Source organism: Coregonus lavaretus (assembly GCF_964263955.1).
Source record: "Coregonus lavaretus genome assembly, chromosome: 22".
NCBI classification, from domain to species: domain Eukaryota; kingdom Metazoa; phylum Chordata; class Actinopteri; order Salmoniformes; family Salmonidae; genus Coregonus; species Coregonus lavaretus.
Window position 1 is genome coordinate 5,842,383 of NC_140009.1, and position 23,397 is coordinate 5,865,779.

At 43.3% G+C, this 23,397-nt stretch overlaps 1 protein-coding gene across 1 annotated transcript in view; it reads right to left on the reverse strand.

The window, feature by feature from the left end:
• Positions 1-23,164, reverse strand: part of LOC311149473 (monocarboxylate transporter 5-like) — a gene marked incomplete at both ends in the record, with an annotated part of 35,211 nt that extends 12,047 nt beyond the window's left edge. Inside the window, 7 exons of the mRNA XM_084186668.1 lie at positions 3,166-3,377; positions 18,835-19,518; positions 19,682-19,843; positions 22,013-22,156; positions 22,420-22,552; positions 22,906-23,056; positions 23,160-23,164. Coding sequence (XP_084042794.1) covers positions 3,166-3,377; positions 18,835-19,518; positions 19,682-19,843; positions 22,013-22,156; positions 22,420-22,552; positions 22,906-23,056; positions 23,160-23,164 — 1,491 coding nt within the window. The remainder of the gene's footprint in view (positions 1-3,165; positions 3,378-18,834; positions 19,519-19,681; positions 19,844-22,012; positions 22,157-22,419; positions 22,553-22,905; positions 23,057-23,159) is intronic.
• Positions 23,165-23,397: the final 233 nt, after the last annotated feature.

A 23,397-nucleotide genomic window follows, 5' to 3' on the forward strand; every position in this document is an offset into this window, starting at 1 on the left:
AAACATTTCTAGAAACATGTTTTCACTTTGTCATTATGGGGTATTGTGTGTAGATTGATGAGGGAAAAAATAATGTAATCAATTTTAGAATAAGGCTCTAACGTAACAACATTTGGAAAAAGTTAAGGGGTCAGAATACTTTCCGAATGTACTGTATGCCTTATTTGTTTAATATTTTGTCATTCCAGTTCGATTTTGATGAACCGGAAGTAGCCCTGAAATGAATGTTGTATAATGTTATGGTTATGATAGTGATTTAAATGTGTCTTCATTTTCTGGTTTGAATGAGACAATATATTCCCCTAAGATTATTATTTCAATAAAGTTCTTGTTTTATTAATATATATAACTTGTTCATGTCTTTCCTTATATGTAAGACTAAATCTTATTTGTAATTTTTTGGGTGCAGATATGTGTTTAATATTCTATCCAGATAAGAAAGTGTCTGATCACAGAACATTCCATAGAATTTGAGAAAAATACTTTCGGTCAATAAAACGTCTGTAACTCATTCACAGTAAAAGGTATTTCTATTCTGATTTCAGTTGATCAATCCTTACAAAATAAAGAATACTCAATATGCTCCAACCTCTTCTCTATCATCATTAGAAAGTTTTGTAAATGGCAGTTGTTTGGGAGAAAAACATTGATTTTCTTATAAGATACACATTTTCTTGACTGATTACAACTTGATTGATGTGGTGCTATTGTATGTCATACCATTTGAAAGAGCTGTTTCTCAGCTTTTAAAATATGTATCATGTTTTCATATAAGGTTTGACATCAGCAAATTATTCTCATTTATGCACACCGAGGTCATGGTCTAGTAAAAAATGTAACATTCCGCCGGGCAGGAAGAACATTGTTTTTTAACGTTCTGAGAACATGACTTTAAATAGAACCACGAGGAAACCTGTAGGAAACGTTATGCTGAAGTATTACAGTTCCCACAGAAGAAAGTTGTTTCTTAACATTCTCTGAACTATTTGAGAAGATTCCCAATGTCAAATCAGTTGGAGAACGTTCCTAGAACGTTACCAAAATGTAAAAGAAATGTAACCATGTTTGAACTTTTAGGAAACGTTTTGTTAACGTTTTGTTAACGTTATGAAATACCAAGAAAATTACCTTTTTTTTTTTTCAAGTTCCTTAAAATGTGCTGAGAATGTTCCAACTATTCTGCACCATTACTTTAAAATTGTGAGAAGGTTGTATGCAAAATACCCATAGGACAACCACGCTCTCACCAAGCTAGCCTATCATATAGCCTATTTATTGCCTTACCTCCATAACTTGCTACATTTGCACACACTGTATATATATTTTCTGTTGTATTTTTTGACTTTATGTTTTTTTTTACCCCATATGTAACTCTGTGTTGTTGTTTTTATCGCACTGCTTTGCTTTATCTTGGCCAGGTCGCAGTTGTAAATGAGAACTTGTTCTCAACTGGCTTACCTGGTTAAATAAAGGTGAAATAAAATAAAAAAATAAAATAAAAAAGCTCTAAGAAATATATGGTTCCTTTTCAGTAAGTCAACTTCGGTACAACATACTATGGGCAGTCGCACTCATGACTTTGGTTGAAGGATCTACAATCACGCCTGACAAGGCCAATGAAATCCCCACCTCGCTGGAAGCCCCGCCTTCCACAGGTGATAAGCGTGAGGCTCGGATTCATTCCTTCAATTATTCCACTCTTCACCTCAGTGTGAACAGGAACGATTCCCGCTACTAAAACAAACAATTAGAAAAACGAGACTGTCTTACATTGCGCCAACTAAACTGTCCCATAGCGGTAGAGCGTGCTCACTCCCTCCACGTTGTGTGCTGAAGGTTGGACTTGTTCTCATAAGTTTTCTAATCAGAAATAATTAATTAGTCTTACATTTGCTGGTGCAATGAGTAAAGATGGCTAAGAAAACGACCGAGACGACGATGGCTAAGCCGGGTTCGCGGTCGAGATCGTCCCCAGTCATGCGGTTATAGCATTTCTCTGAAAAGATACTCACGATCTATGTGTAGTTTTGTCTCGGCTTGGAGCACGCTCAGGCGGCAGTCGTGGCCCTCGCCACGTACTGTGTACAACAGTGGAGGCTACTGAGGGGAGGACGGCTCATAATAAATGGCCAGAACGGAGCAAATGGAATGGCGTCAAACACCTGGACACCATGTGTTTGATGTATTTGATACCATTCCACTGATTCCGCTCCAGCCGTTACCACGAGCCCCGTCCTCCCAAATTAAGTGTGTAGCATTCTTGAGAAAGCTTGGAATTACAGATGGCAACTTAACCTTTCACGGATGCTGGTACCTCGGCTGGGACCGCAATGCAGGAATAAGAGATGGATTGGGTGGTCGGTGCAAATGTCTTGTCTGCCTGGGCGTTTTGTATGCCGTGACTGCGCTCTGTCACCGGTTACAGGTGTCGCGAGAGTGCGACTCCCCATAGTATATTGTACCTAATTTCCCTCCTTCAGGGAACAGTAGTTATAGTCATAACATTACATTCACCGAACGTTATGTGCTAGCTGGGAAGGCATTGATCAGCAAACAGTGAACAGATCCTTCAAAGATCCTGTTACGAAATGGTTGGTCAGCTATTTAAAAAAAAACAACTGTTCTCTCTCTCAAAAGATATCACTAGTACTGCATTCTAATCAGAATCCGAAAATGTTATTGCCGTGGAACAAATGTTACTAGCAATTTCTCTCTCTCTTATCTCCCCTGTATGGTTATTTTATTTATCTTCATTGATTGGTGGGTGGTATCTAGGTCACCTTGAAAGAAAAGAAGAACTTGCACGCTTCGCCAGCATCACAGTAGATTCTATTGGCCTTGTATTGTCTCTCAGCCAAGACACCGATAAGTAAGTTATTTTCTTAAATTATATATATATATATATAATCTAATTACTCATTGAGAAGTCATAGAAAATATGACATTTTTTTCAATTATTGAATTGGAATTTCAGTTAACTTCCTGAATTGACTGACTTCAATTATTCTAATCGACCCCAATCCTGATGAACTGATTTCTTACCAGGACGGGCAGTAGCAGTGCCATGTAGCCTCCGCAGAACATGGCTTAATAGACCAAACAATGATATTGATATAGTGTTTGTTTAGGCTTGTGCCTTGTGTGGTGTGTGTGTGTGATTCTTACCAGGACAGGTAGTAGCAGTGCCATGTAACCGCCGCAGAAGATGGCAAAGAACACAGCGTAGACCATGAGCAGAATGTAGGTGTTAGCCAGCGGGGCAAAGAGGTTGACCACTCCACACAGGATCAGGTAGGACTTGTGGTAGTGGTGCTTATGGAACAGGTTCTTATCCGCTAGCCAGCCAGAGCCTAGCTGGGCTATAGACTCTGTGATACCTGGAGGGAGAAGGAGAGGGGAGAGGGAGAAGGAGAGGGGAGAGGGGAGAGGGGAGAGGGCGAGGGGAGAGGGGAGAGGGAGAGGGAGAGGGAGAGGGGGAGAGGGAGAGGGAGAGGGAAGAGGGGGAGGGGGAGGGAGAAGGAGAGAGGGGGAGGGAGAAGGAGAGAGAGAGGGAGAGAGAGGGGCAGAGGGGGAGAGGGAGAGGGGGAGAGCGAGAGAGAGAGAGGGAGAGGTTTAAAGGTGGGTGGGCTGTTGAGTGAGTAGCGCTCCGAGAGATGCACTGACATAACAAGTAGCTTTAGCAACAAAAAAAAAGAGAGAGAGAGAGAGATACAGTGGGGAAAAAAAGTATTTAGTCAGCCACCAATTGTGCAAGTTCTCCCACTTAAAAAGATGAGAGAGGCCTGTAATTTTCATCATAGGTACACGTCAACTATGACAGACAAATTGAGAAAAAAAATCCAGAAAATCACATTGTAGGATTTTTAATGAATTTATTTGCAAATTATGGTGGAAAATAAGTATTTGGTCACCTACAAACAAGCAAGACTTCTGGCTCTCACAGACCTGTAACTTCTTCTTTAAGTGGCTCATCTGTCCTCCACTCGTTACCTGTATTAATGGCACCTGTTTTAACTTGTTATCAGTATAAAAGACACCTGTCCACAACCTCAAACAGTCACACTCCAAACTCCACTATGGCCAAGACCAAAGAGCTGTCAAAGGACACCAGAAACAAAATTGTAGACCTGCACCAGGCTGGGAAGACTGAATCTGCAATAGGTAAGCAGCTTGGTTTGAAGAAATCAACTGTGGGAGCAATTATTAGGAAATGGAAGACATAAAAGACCACTGATAATCTCCCTCGATCTGGGCCTCCACGCAAGATCAAACCCTGTGGGGTCAAAATGATCACAAGAACGGTGAGCAAAAATCCCAGAACCACACGGGGGGACCTAGTGAATGACCTGCAGAGAGCTGGGACCAAAGTAACAAAGCCTACCATCAGTAACACACTACGCCGCCATGGACTCAAATCCTGCAGTGCCAGACGTGTCCCCCTGCTTAAGCCAGTACATGTCCAGGCCCGTCTGAAGTTTGCTAGAGTGCATTTGGATGATCCAGAAGAGAATTGGGAGAATGTAATATGATCAGATGAAACCAAAATATAACTTTTTGGTAAAAACTCAACTCGTCGTGTTTGGAGGACAAAGAATGCTGAGTTGCATCCAAAGAACACCATACCTACTGTGAAGCATGGGGGTGGAAACATCATGCTTTGGGGCTGTTTTTCAGCAAAGAGACCAGGACGACTGATCCGTGTAAAGGAAAGAATGAATGGGGCCATGTATCGTGAGATTTTGAGTGAAAACCTCCTTCCATCAGCAAGGGCATTGAAGATGAAACGTGGCTGGGTCTTTCAGCATGACAATGATCCCAAACACACCGCCCGGGCAACGAAGGAGTGGCTTCGTAAGAAGCATTTCAAGGTCCTGGAGTGGCCTAGCCAGTCTCCAGATCTCAACCCCATAGAAAATCTTTGGAGGGAGTTGAAAGTCTGTGTTGCCCAGCGACAGCCCCAAAACATCACTGCTCTAGAGGAGATCTGCATGGAGGAATGGGCCAAAATACCAGCAACAGTGTGTGAAAACCTTGTGAAGACTTACAGAAAACGTTTGACCTGTGTCATTGCCAACAAAGGGTATATAACAAAGTATTGAGAAACTTTTGTTATTGACCAAATACTTATTTTCCACCATAATTTGCAAATAAATTCATTAAAAATCCTACAATGTGATTTTCAGGATTTTTTTTTCTCATTTTGTCTGTCATAGTTGACGTGTACCTATGATGAAAATTACAGGCCTCTCTCATCTTTTTAAGTGGGAGAACTTGCACAATTGGTGGCTGACTAAATACTTTTTTTCCCCACTGTAGATAGATAGATGGCTCCAGGCCATCTATAAATCACTGCTAGGCAAATCTCTGCCTTATCTTAGCTCTATTTGCACATCATCTCTTGCACATCTATCATTCCAGTGTTAATACTAAATTGTAATTATTTTGCACTATGGCCTATTTATTGCCTTACCTCCATAACTTACTACATTTGCACACACCATATATAGATTTTCTATTGTGTTATTGACTTTGTTTTGTTTACCCCATATGTAACTCTGTGTTGTTGTTGTTGTTTTTATCGCACTGCTTTGCTTTATCTTGGCCAGGTCGCAGTTGTAAATGAGAACTTGTTCTCAACTGGCTTACCTGGTTAAATAAAGGTTAAAAAAAGAAAAAAAAAGAGAGACAGAGAGGTAGATAGATAGATAGATAGATAGATAGATAGATAGATAGATGGCTCCAGGCCATCTATAAATCACTGCTAGGCAAATCTCCGCCTTATCTTAGCTCATTGGTCACCATAGCAACACCCACCCGTAGTATGGGCTCCAGCAGGTATATCTCACTGGTCATCCCCAAAGCCAACACCTCCTTTGGCCGCCATTCCTTCCAGTTCTCTGCTGCCAATGACTGGAACGAATTGCAAAAATCTCTGAAGCTGGAGACTCTTATCTCCCTCACTAACTTTAAGCATCAGTTGTCAGAGCACCTTACCGATCACTGCACCTGTACACAGCCCATCTGTAATTTGCCCACCCAACTACCTCATCCCCATATTGTTATTTATTTTGCTCATTTGCACCCCAGTATCTCTATTTGCACATCATCTCTTGCACATCTATCATTCCAGTGTTAATACTAATTGTAATTATTTTGCACTATGGCCTATTTATTGCCTTACCTCCATAACTTGCTACATTTGCACACACTGTATATATATATATCTTTTCTGTGGTATTTTTGACTTTATGTTTTGTTTTACCCCATATGTAACTCTGTGTTGTTGTTATTTTTATCGCACTGCTTTGCTTTATCTTGGCCAGGTCGCAGTTGTAAATGAGAACTTGTTCTCAACTGGCTTACCTGGTTAAATAAAGGTGAAATAAAAAAACAAAAACAAAAATAGAGAGAGAGAGAGAGAGAGAGAGAGAGTGCAGCAGCAGTCTTCACACTGTGCTGAAACGTGATATCTGTGACATCCTCCCACTCAGTCTCCTCCCACTCAGTCTCCTCCCACAGAGTTCCCATCTGGAGTCACGTGTTCCGTCTCATGTTGGAGAGAATGTCCAGGGCCACGTTCCGTTTAGCAGGGCACCAGGTTGTGGAACACTCAGACAGAAAGATATCATGCCTGAGTGCCAGTCTGTTCTATCATTCCAACTCCTTGTCACTTTTGTTTTGGCTTGACTATGACAGCAATGGAGTAAACAACCTTCTGTAGAATACGGAATGATGGAATCACATCATTTCTATTAGTGATATTTTTATGCAGGGTTCCACACCGTTTGCCTACTCAATATAAAGCAGGATACAGAGGTTATTTGCTTATCATAAGCAACAGTGTGTTCATTCATAATGCCCTGACTGACAACAGATTACTCCAACAGCTGACAACAGCTTATGACAACAGCTGGCAACAGCTTACTCCAACAGCTGACAACAGCTTACTCCAACAGCTGACAACAGCTTATGAAAACGGCTGGCAACAGCTTACTCCAACAGCTGACAACAGCTTACTCCAACAGCTGACAACAGCTTATGACAACAGCTTACTCCAACAGCTGGCAACAGCTTACTCCTACAGCTGGCAACAGCTTACTCCAACAGCTTACAACAGCTTACTCCAACAGCTTACAACAGCTTATGACAACAGCTGACAACAGCTTATGACAACAGCTGACAACAGCTTACGACAACAGCTTACTCCAACAGCTGATAAGAGCTCATGACAACAGCTTACTCCAACAGCTGATGACAACAGCTTACTCCAACAGCTGATGACAACAGCTTACTCCAACAGCTCATGACAACAGCTTACTCCAACAGCTGATGACAACAGCTTACTCCAACAGCTCATGACAACAGCTTACTCCAACAGCTGATGACAACAGCTTACTCCAACAGCTGATGACAACAGCTTACTCCAACAGCTTACTCCAACAGCTGATGACAACAGCTTACTCTAACAGCTGAACATGATAGACAATCAGTAGATAACAGCAAAGCAATATCTAATGAGTAGATAAGATCTGCATCAACTACTATATTCATGATCATCTGCCACACCACAGCTATTGATTACGTTTTAATTGATCGGTTCTAGTGGCTGATGATGACGACGTTGCATCTAGAATGGGATGGATCCCAAATAACACCCTATTCCCTATAAAGTACGCAACTGTTGAACACAGCTCTATGAGCCCTGGTCAAAAGTAGTGCACTATATAGGAAAAAGGGTGCCATTTGGGATGTGTCCTCTCTCTTCCCTGTCTTTCTGAGGTCAATGTGAATGTGATAGCTGCTGCAGTGGCTTTATTGAACCTGGGTTCAGGAATAGCTCTGGACAGGCAGGCAGGTGAGCGGCATCATCCCATTGATCGATGAAATAAAGTAAACAGGTGACATCCCATGCAGTCAGATCAGTGCTAGGCTGCGGCCCAAATGGCAGTCTATTGTCTATACACTAACGGTCAAACGTTTTAGAACACCTGCTCATTCAAGGGTTTTTCTTTATTTTTTACTATTTTCTACATTGTAGAATAATAGTGAAGACATCAAAACTATGAAATAACACATATGGAATCATATAGTAACCAAAAAAGTGTTAAACAAATCAAAATATACTTTCTATTTGAGATTCTTCAAATAGCCACCCTTTGCCTTGATGACAGCTTTGCACACTCAATTTTTGCATATATTTTATACTGAATGTATCAGATCTTCAACCAAAACCTAATATTAGATAAAGGGAACCTGAGTTTACAAATAACAAAAAAAATGGATACTTATTTTATTTATTTAATTAACAAAGTTTTGCAAAACCCAATTCACCTGTGTGAAAAAGTAATTGCCCCCTTACACTCAATAACTGGTTGTGCCACTTTTAGCTGCAATGACTGCAACCAAATGCTTCCTGTAGTTGTTGATCAGTCTCTCACATGTCGTCCAAAAAGTTGACTCAAGTTTGCCAAAAAGCCCCTGGAAATGTCCTGGATGATCATCAAGACTCTTGGAAGAATGTTCTATTGACAGATGATTCAAAAGTATAACTTTTTGGACGACATGGGACCCATTAGTATGTCTGGCGAAAACCAAACACTGCATTCCATAGTAAGAACCTCATACGAACGGTCAAGCATGATGGTGGTGGTGGTAGTGTGATGGTTTGGGAATGCTTTGCTGCCTCAGGACCTGGACGACTTGCCTTAATAGAAGGAACCATGAATTCCGCTCTGTATCAGATAATTCTACAGGAGAATGTCAGGCCATCCTTCTGTGAGCTGAAGCTGAAGCGCAGCTGGGTCATGCAGCGAGACAATGATCCAAAACACACAATCAAGTCTTCATGAAAATTGCTAAAAAGCAACAAATAGATAACCCTTAACAAGCTAATGGTCCAACTACAAGGCAGAAGGATTTGCTTTTCAATTATTCTCACTTCCAAAGAGACATTAAATCAATCAAATGTATTTTATAAAGCCCTTTTTACGTCAGCAGTTGTCACAAAGTGCTAGTGAGGTCCCCCTGTTAAAGCAGCCCACATTAAAAAATACCACAGTTTACTATAGAATACTACAGTACTTACTATAGAATTCTATAGTAAACTGTATCCCTCAATCATGTGTAGTACAGTAGCTTGAGAAATTATTCACCCCCCTTGACATTTTTCCTATTTTGTTGCCTTACAACCTGCAATTAAAATGGATTTTTGGGGGGGTTTGTATCATTTGATTTACACAACATGCCTACCACTTTGAAGATGCAAAATATTTTTTATTGTGAAACAAACAAGAAATAAGACAAAAAAACTGAAAACATGAGCGTGCATAACTATTCAACCCCCCCCAAAGTCAATACTGTCACCCCGCTCCTCAGCACACTCCACTGGCTTCCAGTTGAAGCTCGCATCTACTACAAAACCATGGTGCTTGCCTACGGAGCTGTGAGGGGATCGGCACCTCCTTACCTTCAGGCTCTGATCAGACCCTACACCCAAACGAGGGCACTACGTTCATCCACCTCTGGCCTGCTAGCTCCCCTTCCTCTACGGAAGCACAGTTCCCACTCAGCCCAGTCAAAGCTATTCGCTGCTCTGGCACCCCAATGGTGGAACAAGCTCCCCCACGACGCCAGGACAGCGGAGTCACTGACCACCTTCCGGAGACACTTGAAACCCTACCTCTTTAAGGAGTACCTGGAATAGTCTAACAGTAATCCTTCTACACCCCCCCTATAAAAAAATAAGGGTGGTTATTGTCAAGTGCACAGGTACAGTGAAGTGCCTTTCTTGCTTGCTCTTTCCCAACAATGCAGTACTGGTAAGCTATATACAGTTCCAGGGTCAGTAGCTACATACAGGGTCAGTTCCAGGGTCAGTAGCTACATACAGGGTCAGTTCCAGGGTCAGTAGCTATATACAGGAACAGTTCCAGGGTCAGTAGCTATATACAGGAACAGTTCCAGGGTCAGTAGCTATATACAGGAACAGTTCCAGGGTCAGTAGCTATATACAGGGACAGTTCCAGGGTCAGTAGCTATATACTGGTTTCCAAGCTGTTTAAAGGCACAGTCAACTTAGTGTATGTAAACTTCTGACCCACAGGGTTCAATTCTTGGGCCGACTCTTTTCTCCGTGTATATCAATGATGTCGCTCTTGCTGCTGGTGACTCTCAGATCCACCTCTACGCAGACGACACCATTTTGTAAACATCGGGCCCTCCAAACATGCCCTTGTAAAACTTACTATCCTACCGATCCTTGACTTCGGCGATGTCATTTACAAAATAGCCTCCAACACTCTACTCAGCAAATTGGATGTAGTCTATCACAGTGCCATCCGTTTTGTCTCCAAAGCCCCATACACTACCCACCACTGTGACCTGTACGCTCTTGTTGGCTGGTCCTCATTACATGTTCGTCGTCAAACCCACTGGCTCCAGGCCATCTATAAATCACTGCTAGGCAAATCCCGCCTTATCTTAGCTCATTGGTCACCATAGCAACACCCACCCGTAGTATGGGCTCCAGCAGGTATATCTCACTGGTCATCCCCAAAGCCAACACCTCCTTTGGCCGCCATTCCTTCCAGTTCTCTGCTGCCAATGACTGGAACGAATTGCAAAAATCTCTGAAGCTGGAGACTCTTATCTCCCTCACTAACTTTAAGCATCAGTTGTCAGAGCACCTTACCGATCACTGCACCTGTACACAGCCCATCTGAAATTAGCCCACCCAACTACCTCATCCCCATATTGTTATTTATTTTGCTCATTTGCACCCCAGTATCTCTATTTGCACATCATCTCTTGCACATCTATCATTCCAGTGTTAATACTAATTGTAATTATTTTGCACTATAGCCTATTTATTGCCTTACCCCCATAACTTGCTACATTTGCACACACTGAATATATATTTTCTGTTGTATTTTTTGACTTTATGTTTTGTTTTACCCCATATGTAACTCTGTGTTGTTGTTTTTATCGCACTGCTTTGCTTTATCTTGGCCAGGTCTCAGTTGTAAATGAGAACTTGTTCTCAACTGGCTTACCTGGTTAAATAAAGGTGAAATAAAAAAATAACAATAAAATACAGAGTCAGTTCCAGGGTCAGTAGCTATATACAGGGACAGTTCCAGGGTCAGTAGCTATATACAGGGACAGTTCCAGGGTCAGTAGCTATATACAGGGACAGTTCCAGGGTCAGTTCCAACACCATATTACAACGTGCAGGGATACATGAGTGGGATGGTTCGATATGTATAGGGGTAAGGTGACTAAGGCATCAGGATACACGATAAAACAGAGTAGCAGCAGCTTATACGATGATTTTATGTGAGTGTGTGTGCGTGTGTGTAGAGTCAATATGAATGTGTGTGTGTGTTATATGTGTGTGTGAGCAAATTAAGTGTGTGTGTGTGTGTGTGTGTGTGTGTGTTAGGGCTGGGACGATACAAGTATTGCAATTAATTTTCCATAGCAGAAAATCAAACACCAAGCAGACCAAACTCTTTGGTCCTTTAAAACCCTGCTGTATGACAACATAATGGTCCTCTGTAGCTCAGCTGGTAGAGCACGGCGCTTGCAACGCCAAGGTAGTGGGTTCGATCCCCGGGACCACCCATACACAAAAATGTATGCACGCATGACTGTAAGTCGCTTTGGATAAAAGCGTCTGCTAAATGGCATATTATTATTATTATAATGATGTACTTTTCCCACATTAGGGCTGTGTTCCTACAGAAGTTAAATCCGCTTCGTGTTTTGTTTCCTTGCCCCGATACTAACGAGTATCACAATACTGGTATGGTCCCGGCCCTAGTGTGTGTGTGTGTGTGTGTGTGTGTGTGTGTGTGTGTGTGTGTGTGTGTGTGTGTGTGTGTGTGTGTGTGTGTGTGTGTGTGTGCGTGTGTGCGTGTGTGTGTATGTGTGTGTGTGTGTGTATATGTGCGTGTGTGTGTATATGTGCGTGTGTGTGTATATGTGTGTGTGTGTGTGTGTTGCCTCGGTACCGGTACCCCCTGTATATAGCCTCATTATTACCTGGACTAACCTGTACCCCCGCACATTGCCTCGGTACCAGTACCCCCTGTATATAGCCTCATCATTACCTGGACTAACCTGTACCCCCGCACATTGCCTCGGTATCGGTACCCCCTGTATATAGCCTCATTATTACCTGGACTAACCTGTACCCCCGCACATTGCCTCGGTACCGGTACCCCCTGTATATAGCCTCATTATTACCTGGACTAACCTGTGCCCCCGCACATTGCCTCGGTACCGGTACCCCCTGTATATAGCCTCATTATTACCTGGACTAACCTGTGCCCCCGCACATTGCCTCGGTACCGGTACCCCCTGTATATAGCCTCATTATTACCTGGACTAACCTGTACCCCCGCACATTGCCTCGGTACCGGTACCCCCTGTATATAGCCTCATTATTACCTGGACTAACCTGTGCCCCCGCACATTGCCTCGGTACCGGTACCCCCTGTATATAGCCTCATTATAGTTATTTTATTGTGTTACTTTTTATTTTATACTTTAGCTTATTTAGTTAATATTTTCTTAACTCTTATTTTCTTAAAACTGCATTGTTGGTTAAGGGCTTGTCAGTACGCATTTCACGGTAAGGTCTACTACACCTGTTGTATTCGGCGCATGTGACAAATAACATTTGATTTGATATTGATAACTGCATTGTCGGGTTTGGAGCTTGCAAGAAAGGCATTTCACTGTACTTGTGCACGTGACATTAACACTTGAAGGATCAACTCAGATAGTCAGTGTAGCCATTTTGTTAGCTATTCAGCAGTCTTATGGCTTGGGGTTAGAAGCTGTTCAGGAGCCTGTTGGTGTCAGACTTGATGCTCCGGTACCGCTTGCTGTTCGGAAGCAGAGAGAACAGTCTATGGCTTGGGTGGCTCGAGTCTAACAATTTTCCGGGCATTCCTTTCACACCGCCTGATATAGTGGTCGTGGATGGCAGGGAGCTCGGTGCCAGTGATGTACTGGGCTGTCCGCACCACGTTATCGAGGGCGATGCAGTTGCCATACCAAGCAGTGTTGCACAGCTCCATATCACCTACTAACATGGTACTCCAAGAGCGTCTGCTAAATTACACTCAAATGTAAATGTGTGTACTTGAATTGTTCAAAGCACATTCAGCCATCCGGCTTTAGCTACAGTATGCATGTGTGTACAGGCAGGCTAGCGGTCCGGTTGTTGGAGAAAGATGCCTCTATTTAGTGCACACATTTTGACCAGGGCCCTATTTGGGATGCAAGCCTGGTAATCATACGTGGCCCCAGCCTCATCAATGGGATACTACTGAGCTGAACCGGACGGCTCGGGCCACTGGGCCAAAGTTCAGGTTTTTATATAGGAACGTGTTACTTAAGACTACTGCAGCTATGGTCTGAGTATGAGCTGCTACAAATAATTAATACAAGAAGAACAAGTTGACTAGCCGAGGTCTTCTTTTGCCTCACTTCTAAAAACTGCTTCTAAAAATCTGTCCAACCACAACTGCAACAGAAAGCTGGTTCTACCTCTAAAAACTCAGTGCACAGAAAACGACACATTTGAAGTTTATAGTTTGCGTCATTTCTAAAAAATAAAATTTGTCTCACAACCACTGTAAAGAAAACGAGCTAGTCAGCTGGGCTGGTTCTACCTCTGACTAGGCATACGGGAAAACTGGACATTTTCATAGAAATATTGTGGAACACTCGGCTCATTCAATTCCTGTACTGGCTTTCCGGATTGACTGCCAATAGCTTGACGTTGTTTGGATCAATTACTTTGTCAGTCATGGTCTGTTGGTCACATGGGGGGGATGGGGGGACATACAGTGGCTTGTGAAAGTATTCACCCCCCCTTGGCATTTTTCCTATTTTGTCGCCTTACAACCTGGAATTAAAATGGATTTTTTTGGGAGTTTGTATCATTTGATTTATACAACATGTCTACCACTTTGAAGATGCAAAATATTTTTTATTTTCAAACAAACAAGAAATAAAACAAAAAAAACAGAAAACTTGAGTGTGCGTAACTATTCAACCCCCCAGTCAATACTTTGTAAAGCCACATTTTGCAGCAATTACAGCTGCAAGTCTCTTGGGGTATGTCTCTATAAGCTTGGCACATCTAGCCACTGGGATTTTTGCCCATTCTTCAAGGCAAAACTGCTCCAGCTCCTTCAAGTTGGATTGGTTCCGCTGGTGTACAGCAATCTTTAAGTCATACCACAGATTCTCAATTGCATTGAGGTCTGGGCTTAGACTAGGCCATTCCAAGACATTTAAATGTTTCCCCTTAAACCACTCAAGTGTTGCTTTAGCAGTATGCTTAGGGTCTTTGTCCTGCTGGAAGGTGAACCTCAGTCTCAAATCTCTGGAAGACTGAAACAGGTTTCCCTCAAGAATTTCCCCTGTATTTAGCGCCATCCATCATTCCTTCAATTCTGACCAGTTTCCCAGTCCCTGCTGATGAAAAACATCCCCACAGCATGATGCTGCCAACACCATGCTTCACTGTGGGGATAGTGTTCTCGGGGTGATGAGAGATGTTGGGTTTGCGCCAAACATAGCGTTTTCCTTGATGGCCAAAAAGCTCAATTTTAGTCTCATCTGACCAGAGTACCTTCTTCCATATGTTTGGGGACTCTTCCACATGCCTTTTGGCGAACACCAAACATGTTTGCTTATTTTTTTCTTTAAGCAATGGCTTTTTTCTGGCCACTCTTCCGTAAAGCCCAGCTCTGTGGTGTGTACGGCTTAAAGTGGTCCTATGGACAGACACTCCAATCTCCGCTGTGGAGCTTTGCAGCTCCTTCAGGGTTATCTTTGGTCTCTTTGTTGCCTCTCTGATTAATGCCCTCCTTGCCTGGTCCGTGAGTTTTGGTGGGCGGCCCTCTCTTGGCAGGTTTGTTGTGGTGCCATATTCTTTCCATTTTTTTATAATGGATTCAATGGTGCTCCGTGGGATGTTCAAAGTTTCTGATATTTTTTTATAATCCAACCCTGATCTGTACTTCTTCACAACTTTGTCCCGGACCTGTTTGGAGAGCTCCTTTGTCTTCATGGTGCTTGGTGGTGCCCCTTGCCTAGTGGTGTTGCAGACTCTGGGGCCTTTCAGAACAGGTGTATATATACTGAGATCATATGACAGATCATGTGACACTTAGATTCCACACGTGGACTTTATTTAACTAATTATGTGACTTCTGAAGGTAATTGGTTGCACCAGATCTTATTTAGGGGCTTCATAGCAAAGGGGGTGAATACATATGCACGCACCACTTTTCCGTTATTTATTTTGTATAATTTTTTGAAACAAGTTCTTTTTTTCATTTCACTTCACCAATTTGGACTATTTTGTGTATGTCCATTACATGAAATCCAAATAAAAATCCATTTAAATAACAGGTTGTAATGCAACAAAATAGGAAAAACGCCAAGGGGGATGAATACTTTTGCAAGGCACTGTATCCCCACCCCCAATATTCAGAACAAGTCGATTCGTCCCCCACAATAACTGATTTAAGGGCGGGGGCCTCCCCAGATAGCATTTGAACACATCATAAGAAAAGGCAAAATGTGTAGAATTGCAGAGAATTTGCTTTAAAATGGCAAAATGTTATATCATCCTCATGGCAAAATGTGAAGAATAGCATGAGATGGGCTATAAAACAGTCCATTTCTCTCTCTGCCCCATGGCAAAATGTGTAGAATTGCAGGAAATTTGCTTTAAAACTGCTACATTTTCTCTCAGCCTCATGACAAAATGTGTAGAACAGCATTATCAAACTACAAAACTTTCTCCCTGCCCCATGGCAAAATGTGTTGAAATGCAGGAATTTAGCTGTTTGGTTGGGGGTAAGTCCCCCGGGGTCCCAAATGCGTTAGTCCGGCCCTGTTCGGACGCACTGCGTCTCCTCCGCTCAGCAGCAGGTCTATAGACTCTGTCTATTCGCGCTCCTCCCCAACTAATTTCAGTCAGGGGCGGTACGAGGAGAGGAGGGTGAGGGCCCGAAGTGGCACCAGCCTCCCCTGAAATATGATTGGCCACCCTTGGTTATCCCTCCATTCTCATTGGGTCAGAGCGCTGTCAATCTGGGTCAGACTTGAAGAGGACAAAGATGGAAAGCCTGTTCTGGTTTTCCCGTTGGCTGGAATAAAAAAAAATTATGAGATGAAAACTGACCCGGCACCTCTGGCAGGCTAAAACGAACACACCAAAACAGTACCACGTCGTCTTCTGGCGCTGACCCGGCACCTCTGGCAGGCTAAGACGAACGCACCAAAACAGTACCATGTCGTCTTCTGGCGCTGACCCGGCACCTCTGGCAGGCTAAAACGAACACACCAAAACAGTACCATGTCGTCTTCTGGCGCTGAACCGGCACCTCTGGCAGGCTAAAACGAAGGCACCAAAACAGCACCACGTCGTCTATAATAAAACTCAGTCTTCATCTTTTGTGTCTTCTTAATATGAATAAATATGCATGTGTGCTTCATTATAATGCAACTCAGTCTTCATATTTTGTGAATTTGTTATATTTGCCTTCAAATACCTTAATGATGATGGTTACTTATCCTTCCACTTACACTGGGTTTTCAAAATACCCCTCCATATAGCCCTCAAAATACCCCTTAAAATACCCCTCCATACAGTGCATTCGGAAAGTATTCAGACCCCTTGACTTTTTCCACAGTTTGTTACGTTACAGCCTTATTCTAAAATGGACTAAATTGTTTTTTTCTCTTCATCAATCTACACACAATACCCCATAATGACAAAGAAAAAACTGGTTTTTAGAATAAAGAACGAAACAAAAAAACGGAAATATCACATTTACATAAGTATTCAGACCCTTTACTCAGTACCCTTTACAGCCTCAAGTCTTCTTGGGTATGACGCTACAAGCTTGGCACCTGTATTTGGGGAGTTTCTCCCATTCTTCTCTGCAGATCCTCTCAAGCTCTGTCAGGTTGGATGGGGAGTGTTGCTGCACAGCTATTTTTAGGTCTCTCCAGAGATGTTAGATCGGGTTCAAGTCCAGGCTCTGGCTGGGCCACTGAAGGACATTCAGAGACTTGTCCCGAAACCACTCCTGCGTTGTCTTGGCTGAGGTCCTGAGCGCTCTGGAGCAGGTTTTCATCAAGGATCTCTCTGTAGTTTGCTCCGTCCATCTTTCCCTCGATCCTGACTAGTCTCCCTGCCGCTGAAAAACATTCCCACAGCATAATGCTGCCACCACCATGCTTCACCATAGGGATGGTGCCAGGTTTCCTCTAGACGTGACGCTTGGCATTCAAGCCAAAGAGTTCAATCTTGGTTTCATCAGACCAGAGAATCTTGTTTCTCATGGTCTGAAAGTATTTTATGTGCCTTTTGGCAAACTTCAAGCGGGATGTCATGTGCTTTTTACTGAGGAGTGGCTTCCGTCTGGCCACTCTACCATAAAGGCCTGATTGGTGGAGTGCTGCAGAGAGAGTCTTTCTGGAAGGTTCTCCCATCTCCACAGAGGAACTCTGGAGCTCTGTCATAGTGACCATCAGGTTATTGGTTACCTCCCCAATTGCTCAGTTTGGCCGGGCGGCCAGCTCTAGGAATAGTCTTTGTGGTTCCAAACTTCTTCCATTTAAGAATGATGGAGGCCACTGTGTTCTTGGGGACCTTCAATGCTGCATAAATGTTTTGGTACCCTTCCCCAGATCTGTGCCTCGACACAATCCTGTCTCGGAACAATTCCTTCGACCTCATGGCTTGGTTTTTGCTCTGACATGCACTGTCAACTGTGGGACCTTATATAGACAGGTATATGCCTTTCCAAATCATGTCCAATCAATTGAATGTACCACAGCTGGACTCCAATCAAGTTGTAGAAACATCTCAAGGATGATCAATGGAAACAGGATGCACCTGAGCTCAATTTCGAGTCTCAAGGGTCTGAATTCTTATGTAAATAAGGTATTTTTGCTAACATTTCTAAAAACCTATTTTGCTTTGTCATTAAAGGGGAATTGTGTGTAGATTGATGAGGATATATATTTTAATCAATTTTTATAATAAGGCTGTAACGTAACAAAATGTGGAAAAAGTCAAGGGGTCTGAATACTTACCGAATGCACTGTACACCCTCCATATAGCACTCCGTATAGCCCTCAAAATACCCGTCCATATAGCCCCGTCCATATAGCCCCGTCCATATAGCCCCGTCCATATAGCCCCGTCCATATAGCCCCCGTCCATATAGCCCCGTCCATATAGCCCCGTCCATATAGCCCCGTCCATATAGCCCCCGTCCATATAGCCCCGTCCATATAGCCCCGTCCATATAGCCCCCGTCCATATAGCCCCGTCCATATAGCCCCGTCCATATAGCCCCGTCCATATACCCTGCCATATACCCCTCTAGAGAGGTATAATGACTAATGTCAAATTGTGTAGAATTGCAGGAAATGCGTTTTAAAATGTCCCCCATTATCTACACCATTATTCTCCCTTGGTTGGTCATGAGGTCAAATAGGTGTCTTGTTCACAACAAACACAATACTCCTGTCTACTAGGGATGGCGTTATTGCTACTCTATATTCAACAAGGTACAATCAAATTCAACTGTTTAATCATCAAGGGTACAAGTATGAGTATTCTGAGAGATTGTTGTCTTTTTTGGTCACCATCCTTGCTTGTTTGCACTGCGGAAATGTAGTGAAAAAGGAGAGATTCTGTGGGTTGACTACTTGCCCAGTATGGTGTCCTAATCCCTGCAGCCTTGTCTCAGGGAAAGGTTGATCATGTTTCGACTGTCTGAGACTCACCTGCCACAGAGATGATGAAGGAAGCGTCCATGGCCCCGATGCCCAGGTTCCTGGCCCGGGCAGACAGGTGGAAGTAGGGGATAAAGTATGCTAGCTGGCTGAACACCACGGACCAGGTGTAGATGCAGAAGAAGGGGTTCTTCAACAGGGAGAAGTCCAGGACTCTGTTCTTGTTCACGGTCGGTGGGATGGGGTCGTCCACGGTGGTGGTGGTGGTGCCGTTCGGCGAGGAGAACCCAAACACAGCGGGACCGTTTAGGCTAATGGTACCATTCTGTTCCATGGGGCTGGGGCTGTCTATGGTGGTCGTGGTGGGGGATGCCTCCTGAACATGCCCGTTTTGGACCAGCTTTGTCAGTTCAGGGTTTGGTGGTGGGGGGCTGTAGTTGCTCTGACCAAGCCCAGGTGTGGAGACCTTCTCTGGGGTCTCAGTGTCCCAGTGCAGGGGTGGTGGAGTGGAAGGAGAAGAGTCTGATTTGGCGATGCCATTGGTTAACGGTGTGGATCCGTTAAAGCAGCATCCATTCTGAGGGCGGTCCTTGTCCTTCTCTGGACCAATCAGAGGGCTTTTTTGGATGGATGAAGATGAGGAAGGGGGTGGTGCAGGCTTCACGTGGATGGGTCTTAGCAGCATCCCAGAGGCCACCAGGTTTAACATCAGGCCTCCCAGGATCAGCAGAGCTCCTATGGGAGGAGCATAGGGGTGTTACGGGTCATTCTAGAATAGCATTATGATATTCCCATAATGAAATTATGAATCATTAAATAATTTCCACATCCCAACAGATGTAGTGTGTGTGTGTGTGTGTGTGTGTGTGTGTGTGTGTGTGTGTGTGTGTGTCAGTACCTTGCCATGCGTACTGCTCCAGCAGCAGCTGAGTGAAGGGGGCGAGGGCGAAGGTCAAGCCCATCCCAGACCGCCCGATGGAGTATGCCATCCCTAACCTCTTACGGAAATATGTTGCCGTGACAACAGAGGTGGCTTGGTACAGGAGCGCAAAACCAAGACCTGAGAGGGGATACAGGAAATACACTATATATACACTATATATACACTATATATATATATATATATATATATATATATATATATATTATATATTTATATATTTATATCTTTATTTAACCAGGTAAGCCAGTTGAGAACAAGTTCTCATTTACAACTGCGACCTGGCCAAGATAAAGCAAAGCAGTGCGATAAAAACAACAACACAGAGTTACATATGGGGTAAAACAAAACATAAAGTCAAAAATACAACAGAAAATATATATACAGTGTGTGCAAATGTAGCAAGTTATGGAGGTAAGGCAATAAATAGGCCATAGTGCAAAATAATTACAATTTAGTATTAACACTGGAATGATAGATGTGCAAGAGATGATGTGCAAATAGAGATACTGGGGTGCAAAAGAGCAAAATAAATAACAATATGGGGATGAGGTAGTTGGGTGGGCTAATTACAGATGGGCTGTGTACAGGTGCAGTGATCGCTAAGCTGCTCTGACAACTGACGCTTAAAGTTAGTGAGGGAGATAAGAGTCTGCAGCTTCAGAGATTTTTGCAATATATACACTATATAAACACTATATATATACACACACTATATATATATATATATATATATATATATATATATATATATATATATATATATATATACACACACTATATATACACTATATATATATATATATATATATATATATATATATATACACACACTATATATACACTATATATAGACACTATATATACACTATATATACAAAAGTATGTGGACACGCCTTCAAATTAGTGGATTCGGCTATTTCAGCCACACCCGTTGCTGACAGGTGTATACCACCGAGCACACAGCCATGCAATATCCATAGACAAACATTGGCAGTAGAATGGCTTTACTGAAGAGCTCAGTGACTTTCAACGTGGCACCATCATAGGATGCCACCTTTCCAACAAGTCAGTTAGTTAAATTTCTGCCCCGCTAGAGCTGCCCCGGTCAACGGTAAGTGCTGTTATTGTGAAGTGGAAAGAGCAACAACGGCTCAGCCATGAAATGGTAGGCCACACAAGCTCACAGAACCGGACTTCCGAGTGCTGTAGCGCGTAGTGAGTAAAAATCGTCTGTCCTCGGTTGCAACACTCACTACTGAGTTCCAAACTGCCTCTGGAAGCAACGTCAGCACAATAACTGTTCGTCAGGAGCTTCATGAAATGGGTTTTGAAGGCCGAGCAGCCGCGCACAAGCCTAAGATCACCATGCGCAATGCCAAGCGTTGGCTGAAGTGGTGTAAAGCTCGCCTCCATTGGACTCTGGAGCAGTGGGAACGCGTTCTCTGGAGTGATGAATCACGCTTCACCATCTGGCAGTCTGATGGACAAATCTGGGTTTGGCAGATGCCAGGAGAACGCTACCTGCCCGAATGCATAGTGCCAACTGTACATTTTGGTGGAGGAGGAATAATGGTTTGGGGCTGTTTTTCATGGTTCGGGCTAGGACCCTTAGTCCCAGTGAAGGGAAATCTTAACGCTACAGCATACAATGATATTCTAGACGATTCTGTGCTTCCAACTTTGTGGCAACAGTTTGGGGAAAGGCCCTTTCCTGTTTCAGCATGACAATGCCCCCGTGCACAAAGCGAGCTCCATACAGAAATGGTTTGTCGAGATCGGTGTGGAAGAACTTGACTGGCCTGCACAGAGCCCTGACCTCAACCCCATCGAACACCTTTGAGATGAATTGGAACGCTGACTGAGTCAGGACTAATCGCCCAACATCAGTGCCGACCTCACTAATGCTCTTGTGGCTGAATGGAAGCGAGTCCCCACAGCAATGTTCCAACATCTAGTGGGAAGCCTTATAGCAGCAAAGGGGTTATAGCAGCAAAGGGGGGGACCAACTCCATATTAATGCCCATGATTTTGGAATGAGATGTTTGACGAGCAGGTGTCCACATACTTTTGGTCATGCAGTGTATTTATGATCAAATACATTGTGATCATCACAGATTCAGACATAGATTCAGATTTCTTCATTAAAAACACAGTTCAAGTATATCAGATACCTAAAGACAAGTCCTTTCAAGTATTTTACACATATATTGGACTCAGGCCTACTCTACTCTGTAGCACTGGTAGCACTTTAACCTCTTTTAACCTCTTTTAACTCTGAAGACTTACCCACAATCAGCCCCATGCTGATGTAGAGGAATACCACGCTGGTGGCAAAGACACTCATGAGGAAGCCAACACTGACCAGCACAGCCCCAGCTATAGAGGTCAATCTGTAACCCAGCTTCGCACACGCTACAGCGGCCAGGGGACCTAACACAGGAACAAAAAGACAAACGTGAAAATGTGTCCCATAATTCGTTCATTCATCCATCCAATCACTAAGCTCTTAGTAAGACAGACGGGCGTCAGATGTTGTCAGTGATGCAACACAAGAGCCAGACCCCCCCAGACCCAGAGGGACGAGTGATGTGGTCAGACTTTTTATGTGAACTCTGACCTCACACACACACACAACCACACTGCACACACACACAGTAGTAGTCTGAGTGTTTTCATGTCACGTGAACTCTGACCTCCAGAGAGCCGCAGGCAAGACATGATAGAGCCGATCCAGCTGATACGCTCTGCCGACTCTCCGAACTCATCCTGGAATGCCACGAAGAAGATCCCAAAGCTCTTCAGGGTCCCCATCACCAGCATGTTCACCTGGACGCAGAGACAGACAGAGGGACGCAGGCAGGCAGACGCACACACAGACAAACCAACATGTGAGCACATGATCTGCCACACTACGAAATGCAGGGTTGGGGTCAGGGTCAATTGTCTTTCTATTCCAGTCAATTCAGGAAGTACACTGCAATTCCAATTCTCTTCAATGCTGGAATTGGAATTCGGTTTACTTTTACGAATTTATTGGAATCTAAATGGAATTGACCCAAACCCTGAGATTATTGTATAACATATGAACAATTATATCAAACAATTCTAGAAAAATGTCCAATAGATAAACATTTGGTGAACCTCCAAAAACTCAAAGATGAGGAAAGAAGAAGCTGTACCAGGAAGCAGTGAAGTACGACCATCCAGCCCCAGCCACCATCCGGGGAATCCTCATACTGGATCTCCTTCTCTTTCTTCTCCTCTGTCTTCATACAGGCGTTCAGGGCATTATTCCTGTTGAACAGGCTGAGCTTGGCAGCCTTGGGCTCGCTGCAAACATACCACAACAATGGAACACTTTCAAAGGAAACTGTAACAATGTCATGCTTACAAAAACACATAATGGAACACTTTCAAAGGAATGTAAACCCACCACATCTACGTGCTAAGTTACTCAGCCACATTGCATTCTGATAATAATCATAATCACGAGCCTTACAGTAAATCTCAGCTAAACGCTTGATGAGAACGTAATAATCTACTGTACACTGCACTGGTATATATTGTACACGAAAAGCTGTGGTCAGAAAAGTACTGTGTGCTTTTTTATTTATTTTATGAAATAAGTAGTATTCCAAATGTAGGTCATCAACACAAAAAACCTCTAAAAG